Source organism: Arachis ipaensis, chromosome B06, assembly GCF_000816755.2.
Source record: "Arachis ipaensis cultivar K30076 chromosome B06, Araip1.1, whole genome shotgun sequence".
NCBI lineage: Eukaryota > Viridiplantae > Streptophyta > Magnoliopsida > Fabales > Fabaceae > Arachis > Arachis ipaensis.
Window position 1 is genome coordinate 69,987,471 of NC_029790.2, and position 13,115 is coordinate 70,000,585.

Below are 13,115 nucleotides of genomic sequence, written 5' to 3' on the forward strand. Positions count from 1 at the left end.
GTAGGAAGCTCGCTGCAATTGATGAATACAGCCGAAGAAGCTCAGAATCTCATAGACATGGTGACAAATAACCAATACTTCTTTGCTCATCAGAGGCAACGCCAACCTATTCAGAAGAAGGGTGTGTTGGAACTAGAAGGAGTGGACACAATCTTGGCACAGAACAAGTTAATGCACCAACAAATCCAGCAACAAATAGAAATGATGGCTAAGAGAATAGATGGTCTCCAACTAGCTTCAGTGAGCACAACAAATCAAGCTTCAATTGAATGGGGTCAAAATGAAGCAGGCAATGTTGGGAAGCAACAAGAACAAGTTCAATACATGCAAAATACCTCAAGTTCATTTCAAAATAACTTCCATGGCGACACATACAACTCATCCTGGAGGAACCACCCCAACCTGAGATGGGGTGATAATCAAAACCAGTGGCAGAAGAACAATAACTCCAATCATTCCCGCAACACACACAACCAAAGTCACTCATCTAACCACACTAATCAATACAAGAAACCACAAAACACATATCAACCACCTCACAACAATCCACAAACTCATCAAAATAACATTCCCACGTCAACATCTAACCCACAAAACTACCACACTAGCCCTGCAAACAACCTCCAGCAACAACAATCTACCCCCATCATACCACCAACCAACTATCATGAAAATAGGATTTCAAGTCTTGAGGCAGCCCTACAGACAATTGCTCAGTCCACTCAAACTTTGATCAAAGGGCAAGAGAGATATGAAGCTACCATGAAGAACCTTGAACGGCAAGTGGGACAATTGGCCAAACAAGCTGAACGGCCGACCAACGTCCTCCCAAGTGATACAATACCAAACCCAAGGGAAAAATGTAAAGCTCTGCAGTTAAGAAGTGGCAAAGTAATTGGAGAAACTTCTAACAAAGAAGCAACAAAACTCAAGGAGCAAGACACAGTAGACAAGCAAGATGAAGAAAAGGCATCAACACTTCAAAAAAGCAAAGAAGATGAAAAGCCACAAAGCAAGACACCCACTCAAGATAGCCACCCCAATAACAAGGATGATGTAAAGCCACAACAGGAGAGCAAGAATGAAGGAGTGAAAGCCTATGTACCCAAGCTTCCATACCCAACCAGGATACACAAAGGAACAAAGGATCAACAATTTCCAAGGTTCTTGGAAATCTTTAAGAAACTTGAAATCAACATTCCATTGGCAGAAGCTTTAGAACAAATGCCATTATATGCAAAGTTTCTTAAAGAATTAATCACCAAGAAAAGAAGTTGGCAAGAAAAAGAAACAGTGATTCTCACTCAAGAGTGTAGTGCCATTATTCAGAGGGGACTGCCACCAAAACTCAAGGATCCAGGCAGCTTCCTCATACCATGCACAATTGGGAATATAGCCATTGACAAATCACTCTGTGACCTGGGAGCAAGCATTAACTTAATGCCTCTTACCATACTGAAGAAAATGATGATAGAAGAGCTAAAACCCACAAGGATGTCACTCCAACTTGCTGACAGATCTATCAAAATACCAAATGGTGTAGTTGAGAACCTCTTGGTGAAAGTGGGAAATTTTATATTCCCAGCCGATTTTCTGGTCCTAGATATGGACGAAGAGGGGAGCAACTCAGTTATCCTTGGTAGACCCTTTTTGGCCACAGCCAGAACAATCATTGATGTGGAAAAGGGAGAGATAATTTTCAGAGTACATGATGAGCAAATGACCATAAATGTCTTCAAAGCAATGCAGTATCCCGCTGAGAAAGAAAGTTGCATGAGGGTTGATGTGGTGGAGTCTTTGGTTGAAGAAGTATTTGAAACAAACCATCAAGTGAAACAGAAGGAAGTCCAAGACATCCAAAGACAAAAAGAGAACAAATTGGAAGCACCAGAGGAACCAAGTGAAGCCAAGAAAGAAGAGGCACCACAACTAGAGTTGAAATCATTACCCCCCATCTTAAATACGCATTCCTTGGTGAAAAGAACAGCTTCCCATTGATCATCAATTCTACATTGAGTGCAGAGGAGGAAGAAAAACTCCTTGTAGTATTGAGAGCTCACAAGGATGCATTGGGGTGGACCATTGATGACTTAAAAGGCATAAGCCCTGTCATATGCATGCACAAAATACTCTTGGAGGAAAATTCTAAACCAGTAGTACAACCTCAAAGAAGATTAAATTCCACAATAAAGGAGATTGTTCAAAAGGAAGTACTGAAGCTATGTAAAGCTGGGATCATTTACCCTATCTCTGACAGTCCATGGGTTAGCCCAGTGCATGTAGTACCCAAGAAAGGTGGGATGACTGTCATTGTCAATGACAAGAATGAGCTTATCCCAACAAGAACAGTGACAGGATGGAGGATGTGCATTGACTATAGGAGGCTAAATGATGCCACACGAAAGGATCATTTCCCTCTCCCTTTTATTGACCAGATGCTCGAAAGGTTGGCTGGCCATGCGTATTACTATTTTCTTGATGGGTATTCTGGGTATAATCAAATAGTAGTTGACCCCATGGATCAAGAGAAGACCTCCTTCACCTGCCCCTTTGGAGTTTTTGCTTACAAGAGAATGCCATTCGGATTGTGTAATGCCCCAGCTACCTTTCAGAGATGCATGCTATCAATCTTCTCAGACATGGTAGAAAAATTTATTGAAGTCTTTATGGATGATTTCTCCGTTTATGGTGATTCTTTCAATGATTGCTTACACCATCTTACTCTAATCTTGAAAAGGTGCCAAAAAACCAATTTGGTTTTGAACTGGGAGAAATGCCATTTTATGGTACCCGAAGGAATTGTTCTTGGTCACAAAATTTCAAGAAAGGGTATAGAGGTGGACAAGGCAAAAGTAGAGATTATAGAAAAGCTTCCACTGCCAACAAATGTAAAAGCTGTTATAAGTTTCTTGGGACATGCTGGGTTCTATAGGCGGTTCATCAAAGATTTTTCTAAAATAGCAAAACCACTAAGCAACTTGCTTGTGGTGAGCAACCCTTTTTCCTTTGATGATGAATGTAAATAGGCCTTTGAAACTCTAAAAGCTAAACTCACCACAGCACCAATCATCACACCCCCAAGTTGGGAATTACCTTTTGAACTTATGTGTGATGCAAGTGACCTTGCAATTGGTGCTGTGCTGGGGGCAGAGAAAGGACAAGAAGCACTATGTCATCTACTATGCAAGCAAAGTATTGAATGAAGCTCAAAGAAATTATACCACAACAGAGAAAGAACTACTAGCTGTGGTGTATGCTTTTGATAAATTCAGGCAATATTTGATTGGATCCAAAATCTTAGTTTACACTGATCATGCTGCTCTCAAGTATCTAATGTCAAAACAGGATGCCAAACCAAGGCTAATTAGATGGATATTACTTCTACAAGAGTTTGACATTGAAATCAAGGATAGAAAGGGTAGTGAGAATCAAGTTGCTGACCATCTATCAAGGTTGCCACAAGGGACAAGTCAAGATACTTCTCAACCAGTGAATGAGAATTTCCCAGATGAGTATCTCTTGTAAATCCAACAAACCCCTTGGTTCGCAGACATGGCCAACTACAAAGCAGGAAGGATCATCCCACAAGAGTATACAAAGCAACAAGTTAAGAAGCTGTTACATGAGGCTAAGTTATTCTCTTGGGATGAACCATTTCTATTCAAAAGGTGCCCAGATGGAATGATAAGAAGGTGTGTACCGGAGGTTGAGATGAAGGACATACTATGGCATTGTCACAACTCAAGCTATGGTGGCCATTTTGGAGCTGATAGAACTGCTGCAAAGGTGCTTCAAAGTGGTTTCTACTGGCCTTCCATCTTCAAGGATGCTAGAGATTTTGTGAGTTACTGCAATGAATGCCAAAGATCAGGAGGCTTGACAAGGAGAAATGAGATGCCTCAGAAGTTCATTTTGAAAGTGGAACTCTTTGATTTGTGGGGAATACACTTCATGGGACCTTTCCCTCCATCCTACACATTCAAATATATTTTGGTGGCGGTGGAATATGTTTCAAAATGGGTAGAAGCAATAGCCACCACTACATGTGATACCAACGTGGTTTTGTAATTCCTAAAGAGAAACATCTTCACTAGATTTGGAGTGCTCAAAGGACTTATAAGTGATGGAGGAAGCCACTTCTGCAACAAGCAATTAAATTCTCTTCTCCATAAATATAGAGTTACTCACAAAGTGGCCACACCCTATCACCCACAGACAAATGGGCAAGCTGAACTTGCTAACAGAGAGCTAAAGAGGATTTTGGAGAAAACTGTGGGAGCAACAAGAAAGGATTGGGTTAGGAAGCTGGATGATGCACTTTGGGCATACAGGACAGCATTCAAAATGCCCATAGGAAAGTCTCCATTTCAGCTAGTGTATGGGAAAGCTTGCCATCTCCCTGTGGAGCTTGAACACAAGGCTTTTTGGGCCACTAAACTCTTGAATTTAGATGCTCAAGTAGCAGGAGAAAAGAGGTTACTACAACTCAATGAATTAGAGGAGTTCAGACTTGAGGCCTATGAAAATGCCAGAATATACAAGGAAAGAGCAAAAAGGTGGCATGACAAGAGGGTTTCACCAAGAACATTTGAACCAGACCAAAAGGTGTTGCTATTCAACTCAAGACTAAAGATTTTCCATGGGAAGCTGAGATCTAGATGGACTGGTCCATATACCATCACCAAAGTATCCCCTCATGGCTATGTGGAATTACTTGATGAAACTTCAAAAGAGACCTTCACAGTATATGGACATAGGTTGAAACTTTATCTTGGTGGCCCCTGGAGCAAGGAAGAGAGTGTGCAACTTTTAGCCTGAGCAAGGAAGCTGCATTGTCAAGCTAAGGACAATAAACAAGCGCTTCATGGGAGGCAACCCATGCCCAGGAGTTTTCTTTTATTCTTTTATGCTTTAGTAGTCAATAATGAGAGATTGCATCATATTCATATAAAAAAAAGAGAAAAGAGGTTAAATTAGCATGTAGTGTATGCAGGACACTAAGTTTGGTGTGGCCAACTTTGAAGCAAATGGTAAATTTTAATTCTGTTATAACACTTAGTCACAAACTAAGTTTGGTGTCCTCACATACATAAATAATGCTAGAAAAAGAGAGAGAGTATAGTTTTTTTTAGCATATGAAATCAATCCTTAGATTTTAATTTTTTTTATTATAGTCAATTTTACATTAGAATATCATCATAATTAGTTAGCATAAGTAAAGAAACTTCAAGAATCTCAAGGTTTTGGAATTTTGTTGCAGGGAAATGAAAGAAAGAAGTGATGGAGAATCTTGGAAGAGGAGTCACGGATATACACACAAGGAAAAAGAAGTCACATGAGCCTTGAATTTTGTGCATTAGAAAGAGCAACTCAACATGCATTAGCTAGAAGATTCATGCTTCCCATAACACAATCAAACCATTAAAGCAATTCCTACACTCTTTAAAGAATGTCGTGACCTTCCCCCCCAACAACAACAATCACACTCACCTTACCTTCACACTTATATAGACCACCGAACCATCTCCATTCCTCACCCCCCTTCACAATCATTTTCAAGCCTTCCGTTTTTACCTCATGAGCCTATTCTTATAAGCATCCCTCATTTCCAATTCTTGTATGCTTAAGGACAAGTATTTCTCTAAGTTTGGTGTGGAAGATTCGGCCATCTCAATTGGAATTCAATGGCCTCATCATCAGGAGCTAAGAAGTGGAAAGGCAAGCAACCCATGCAAGAGGAGATCATATTTGATGAGAGAAGGTTCAAATCCAAAAACCATGAGTGCATCTTCAATTTGATGATAAGCAAAGACATTATTCCGGAGGTACCTTTCAAGCTAAGAAAGGAAGAGTACCCTGAGATACAAAAATTTATTAGAAAAAGGGGATGGGAGCTTCTCTGTACTCAACCTCAAGTTGTAAGCATGCCTCTCATTCATGAGTTCTATGCCAATGTCATAAAGAAAAATGAGGATGAAGAACCATATCTGAGCTATATAAGAGGAGTGGTGGTCAACTTCAGTCCAGACACCATCAATATGGTGCTAATGATCAAGCCAAAACGGTTTAAGCAACTTAGCTATGAGGAGAGGGTTAAATATGACCAAAGATGTGTGGATGTGCTAAGTAATCTATGCAAAGTAGGCACGGATTGGGTGTTGGATTCACAATTACAACCACTCAAACTTAGAAGAGGTGATCTCATAACTCAAACAAAAGAATGGCATGACATAGTGAGAAGATCATTAATCCCTACTTCAAACAATTCAGAAGTGACAATAAACAGAGCAATAATGTTCCACTGCATAATGAACGGAGGAGAGATCAATGTGGGAGAGATCATAGCCAAAAACATCATTGACACAGCTGAAAATGTCAAACAAGATAGTTGGCTAGGATATCCTAGCACTATCTTACGCTTATGTGAAGATGCTGGGGTACCTCTTGAAGAGTTTAAAGAAATAGACATAGTGTCTGTAGTCTATCACCAAGAAAAGACTAGAGTACGTCACCACAGTCCAATTGGAATGGCAACCTTTAGCAAAAAGAAAGAAAAGGAAAGGAGACAGACAAGAGGAAGAGCATGAAGAAATGGAAGAATCAAGTGCCTTCAACTTGTATCAACTCCAAGCCGCTTTAGAAGGAATTTCTGAGCAATATTCACAAATTCAAAGAAGCCAAGAGGAACAAGCACAACAACAAAGGGACCTTTGGCAGGTAATGAATCAGCAAAGAGAAGTTCAGGTTCAATGGATGGGTCAGCAAAGTGAATATCAAACACACATGATGGAACTACAACAAGAACAATACACCAAGATGTATGAAGCCATCAACAATTTAACTACTGAATATGAAAGATCCATGAATAAAGTAATACAAGAACAGTTTCAGTTGAGGAAAGAGCAAGCTCAACAAAGGGAGCTTCTCCAAAGAATAGATGACAGAACAGACAAGCTTTAAAGAGAATTCAATGAAAACAGAATGTTCAAGGAGGCTAGACACCCAGATAGAGTTGAATATGATATGATGACTCAAGAGAAGCTCGCCTACCTTTGTGGGACATTTACAGCGCTCAACCCACAAATCCAAACATTCAATGAAGCACAAAAGGTATTGGAATAACAAGAAATCTCAAGAGTGAGGTTCAACATTTAAAGGTTAAAAGACAAGATGGTAAGCTTAGGAATATGGAGGAAGGTGGAAGAGGAACCAACAACAAAACAACAAGGAGAATTAAGAAAGAAGAAGAAAGAGGATCCAAAGGACAAAGGAAAACAAGGAGAATCAAGCAAAGGAAAGGGACCAAAAACTTAAAGGTGGTGAAGTTCTTTTAGTATTTTAATAAATAAAGAAGATATGTGTCTGAAACATGATATACCTTCTAATAGTCTTTTATGCACTTTCATGTTTATAATATGCATTTTCATGTCCATATCATGTATCCACATATGCTTGGAATGTATGCGTGTTTTAAGCCTTTTTACTTGATAATGGAATAAAAGATGCAGTTTGAGCAAGAACAGAGAGAAATCTAGCCTAGAGAGATTAAAGTTGTCCTACAAAAGTGTCAATATACATGCTTTCATTGAGAATGAATCAGGGCTCAAGAAGTCAAAAGGATGCTTGCTTACACAAGGCTAGTTAGTCGAAAGCTATCCCAAGAAGTTAGAAAATCTTGAATAAAGAAAACAGAGAACACAAAATGAAAAGCTAGGCATCAATGACAAAATTTGGATATGTGTCTATGGTGATTGATGTTAAGGGACATACTTGGGCTAGTAAATCCGAGGGGTGCTTCATCACCCGGTAACTTGAGTTAACTAACTCGGGATTATCAATTGAAATCTCACTTTCAAGAGTAGCTCTATAACAAAACATTTAGCAACCCAAAGAGGTGCTGGACACCACTATCCAAATAAACTCTTAAAGTTATATGCCTGTGATTGAATGTGTTAAGGAGAGAGGCTTGAGTTAGTAAATCTTTAAGAGTGTTTCAACTCTTAACAAATTAAACCAACTGGTTTGGGATTGTTGATTGAAAGCTTATGCTAAAGAGCCGCCTTAAGACAAGATTTTTAGCTCAAATAAAAAAAAAGAGAAGAAAAGAAAAAAGAGGTCTAGTGAAGCTAACTAGTTTAGTAGTGAAGCAAGCATTTCACTAAAGAAGTTGAAAAAGCCTTGATCATTTGCATTGAACAACAAAGGATTGCACAAATGAGGAGAACAATCTTTGTTGAAAGAAATGTCTCTCTGTTAAGATAGTTAATTCTTGCATCTTAAACTCTGTTATCCAATCCTCATATCTCTTGCTTGAGGACAAGCAACATTTTAAGTTTGGTTTTGTGATGCATTCGCATATTTGCTATTTTAACTAGTTAGTTTAGTTGGTTTTAGCTTAATTTCATTTATTATTACTAGAATAAACAAGCAATTTTGTGAGTTTTCTCTACATGCATTCATAAACCAAGAACTGGATGAAATTTGGCATACTTCATGCAAATGAATTAAGAGGTTTATAAACAAGTTGATTTGAATGATGTTCTTGAAATTCATTGCATAAGATGGCAAAACTTTGAGGAAGATTCTTTGGTTTATGTTAGGTGATGAAGAAAGAAAATGATGGAGAAAGAATTAGAGCAAAAAGGGTTGAAGATGCATCAATCTTGACAAGGATACAGAGTAAGGAAAGAAGCTTGAAACAGAGCAAGGAGAGAAGCTTGAAACAGAGCCACAAGATGAGGGTCGAGGGCGTTGCCAGGCAGGAAATGAACTGGTGTGTTCCCTGGCAACGCCCATAATAACGCCAAGACAAAAATGTTGGCAAAAGAAGTTCACTAGCACGTTGTTGGTGGAGTGTTTCTTGGCAACACCAGCAACAACGCTGGCCACTTCAAATTCACCCCTAGAGAAGGCTCGAAAGCATTGCCTAGTGAGAAATGAATTGGCGTGCTCATCAACAATGCCAGCAACAACGCTGGTCCCTGCAAGGTAGCTATGGAAAATGACCTTGGGCGTTGCCAACTTGAAATTGAATGTGTGTGTTCCTTGGCAACGCAAGGCTAAGAAATTGAGCCAAGGAGAGCTCGAAGGCGTTGTTGCCTTGAAGTTGAGGTGGCATGTTCATCAACAACGCCAGCAACAATGCCAAGACTAAGAAATTTGGGCCAGGGGAGGATTGGGCGTTGTCATGGGCGTGTTTGGCAATAACTTCAACAACAACTCCAACCAAGACAGCTTGACCTCACCTCTTTCATGGATGAATAACTTGAGTTACAGAAATCCAATTTCAGTGCTTCTAGTTGTGTTAGAAAGCTGACATTCAGAGCTTTCGAACAATATATAATAGTCCATAGTGAAGCATGAAATGGAAGCTCGAATCAGAGTCATCTTTAGGCCCTAAAAACAAGAAAATGAGGTTGAAATTTAAGGAAGCATGAATAGGCCAAGAAAGGGGGGTCGAACACGTTGCCAAGGCTAAAATGGCCTGGCGTGTTCCTTGGCAACTCCAGCAACAATGCCAGGCCAAAAAGTTTGGGCTTGAGGAGTTGTTGAGCGCGTTGTCATGGGCGTGTTTGGCAAAAACGCCCAACCAAGGCAGCCTTACCTTGCCCTCTTCAATGGAGCATAACTTGAGTTATGAAGATCCAAATGAGATGATTTTAGTTGCATTGGAAAGTAGATATCAAGAGCTTTCCAATGATATATAATAGTTCATATTGAAGCAAAGAATAGAAGCTCAAATTTCAGGCAACATTAAGCATAAAAAATGAAGAACAAGCAAGTGTTTGGCAACAACTTGGGCAACAACTTGGGCAACAATGCCCAAGCACCAAGTCCCACTCCCAAGAAAATGCCTTGCACGTTGCCAACGTGCACTAAGGCTGGCGTTATTGACAAACACGCCAGGCCATTGGGCCAGAGCAATGAAAATGAGTCATGTTTCCTCTGTTTGACAAGAATTCTTCCATGAAGCAAAATCAACAAGAGCAAGGCCCAAATTGCTAACCCAAAAAGAGAATTTCAAGGAGTTTTAGGAATAGTATAAATAGAGAATTGTTTTGTACTTGAAGGACTCTTAGACACTTTTCTTTTTACACTTAGATTTTTTTGTTTTCACTGCTTCTCAACCATCTTCTATTTTTTTGTTTTCTTTTGGTAATTTTGAATTTCAGTTTTTAAGAACTTCTTCTTCATTCTTCATTACTTTTCTCTACTGAATTTTAATGTTTACTTTTGCATTTATTGTTGAATTTAGAGCTATGATTCACTAAACCCCATTTTCATTAGGGGGAGGAGCTCTGCTCATTTGAATGGGTTGATAACTTTTCTTTTCCTTCTCAATTCAAGTGGTTCATCTAAGAGGAAACTCTTGTTCTTCACAGATTTCATCACCATCGAGAGAGGGATTGAATCTATATGAATTATGTGGTGAACTTGAGAAAGGAGCTACATAATTCAATTTAGAATTCATCCTTTCATGATTTCCTTTATCAATACACTTTGGGTTGGTATGTGAGATGTAACCTCCCTTAGTTGAGATTCTGGAAGTTGTGTGGCTTGGATTAGAAATTGAACTTCATCTCTTCTCATGAACAATTAGATCACAAATGTGGCAATTGGTTGTGTTGAGAGAAATTGAGTTACTAAGAGATTGGGACTCAATTACCCACAATTTGCCATGGATCTATACCCATGATTGAGAAGGAATTGATCAACATCAATTCATGAGAATTTGCATCTCTGATCCCTAATGATCTCTCCATCATTAATTCTCATCTCTTTTGTTCTTTAGTTCTTTGAATACCCATTACCCAATTCCCTTTTATCTTTTTGCAATTTATCATTCTTGTCATTTACATTCTGTTTATCTATTTCTTGCAATTTACTCTTCTGCTCTTTAAAATTCTGCAACCTTTACTTTTTTTCAATTTATTTTCCATGTCATTTAAGTTTCTTGAATTTTAAGTTTCAGTTATTTACTTTCATTGTTCTTCTTTATTCTAGTTCTTTAAATTCTTTGTCATTTAACTTTCTGCAATTACATTCAAAATATCAAATCTCATGAATTCAAAACCATGTTTGCTTGACTAAAATTACCATTTAACTAAAGTTGGTTAATCTACCAATCTCCGTGGGATCGACCTCACTCTTAGTGAATTTTATTACTTGATACGATCCGGTATACTTACCGGTTGCGCGTTAATAATTCTAATTTTTGCGTATCAGAACCTCCATGGGAATCTAGAGTTGTGGAAAATTTCGTCAAGGACGTTACAATTGATGCTAAGGAGGATAGTGCACAACCCCCAAAGCAGGTATTTTATGAAGAACTAGATGGAATAACCCAAGACGCAAGTTTCCTTAATGATGATAATCACAAGTCAAGTTCTCTTAGTAATGAACTTGCATCTGCAAGTGAATTCTTTGAGCTAGAAGAATCTTCCCCGAATGAATACGAAGATGATGTTGAGGTAGATTTCTCTCAACCTCCAACGTATGACTTAAGTGACGAGGAAGACATAGAAGACTTTGATCAGGACGCAGTTGCAGTTGAAGAATTTTGTAAGGAAGTGGAGGATTTCACAGAAAAATACAAGGGAGTAGAGCTTACAGAACCACTGGAAACACCTATCCTAAGGCCATTACCGCCCAATACAAGCTTCAAGTGGGTACAATCCTTAACCTTTATCCTTACTTTTCCACTTGAATATGGTTTGCTTGAAACAGATGGCCAGCTTAGAGCTCTCTACAGCTTTAAGAGTAAGAGGGAAATGGCTCGTACTCAGAGTTGGTGTGCAAGATTCAATAAGGTTCCACGCTTCAATTCGAAGTGCACGGATTGGTACCAAGTTCAATTGAATGGGTCTCGGAAGACGTTTGGTCATCTTGGTGAGAATACAATTTCTAAACCACCCGGATCAAAGAATATAGATCAAGACAAAGGCGGATTTAAATGCAAAGTTTGGGATCCTGGAATCTATTCTGACATTAGTCACCCCGGCAGCATGAGAACCTATTTAAAGCTACTCAACAGCTTTACATGCCTAGTTTGGGACCCCGGAGGCTGTTGGCATTCCAAACATTGGTGGAGATTTCTGGATGAATTTAAGCATAAGCCACCATAACAGGAAGCTCATCCAATGTCCAACTTAAGGACTTTAACTAAAAGTGCTAGGTGGGAGACAACCCACCATGGTATGGTCATTTCTTTTTTCAATTTTATTTCCTGTTGTTTGTTTTTATATTATATTATCTTCATTGAACCTGAATATTATTCATTAGCATTGCACACTGCATAATTGCATAATTTCATAAAAAAAAATGGCGCGACGCGGCCGCGTTGCTAACTCGTTCGCGTCAGTCGCGAAAAACACCTCCCACGCATCTGCGTCACTCACGCGAACGCGTGATCTGGAAATCGGCGTAAAAATCCAACGCCCAGAAATCTGGGCTAGAATCGTGCAGCTGGTGTGCGTTTAGCACAAAACGCCCCACGCGTTCGCGTCCCTGACGCGAACGCGTCACTTGCAAAATACCCATCCCACGCGAAAGCGTGAGCGACGCGTCCGCGTCGGATGGATAGCATGGCACCCTAAATGGAGACAGAGAGTTGCGCAGAAACGACGCTGGAATTGTGCGTTTAGCACAATTTTCTGCGACGCGGTCGCGTGCCTCACGCGACCGCGTCATTCATCTTTTACCCATTCCACGTGATTGCGTCAACCACGCGACCGCGTCAAACCCCATTCCGCCCTAATCACGCGATCGCATGCTCCACGCGTTCGCGTGCTCCACGCGTTCGCGTGCTCCACGCGTTTGCGTGGATTCAAAATCACTAACCCCCTATCACGCGAAACCCTACCCGTCGCACCCCCCATACCCCTCTTCTTCTTCCTCTCTTCTCTGCAACCCTCCCTCCTCCACCACCCAACCACCAACACCTCCAGCCACCACCACCGACCACCGCACCACCCCCACCACCATACCCCATCGCCGAAAACCACCCCCTCTCTCCTTCTCTTCTTTCTTTTCTCCCTCCACCACTCCCAACCTTCCCTCTCACCCACCGCCACCCTCCTCCGCCACTGCCCCCCACCGCGGCCAACCTCCGACCG

At 40.2% G+C, this 13,115-nt stretch overlaps 1 protein-coding gene across 1 annotated transcript; it reads left to right on the forward strand.

Moving 5' to 3' along the window:
- LOC107646946 (bromodomain-containing protein DDB_G0270170-like) lies at positions 205–1,998 on the forward strand. Its single transcript, XM_016351088.1, has one exon. It carries the CDS (start codon positions 205–207, stop codon positions 1,996–1,998), a length of 1,794 nt encoding a protein of 597 aa, XP_016206574.1.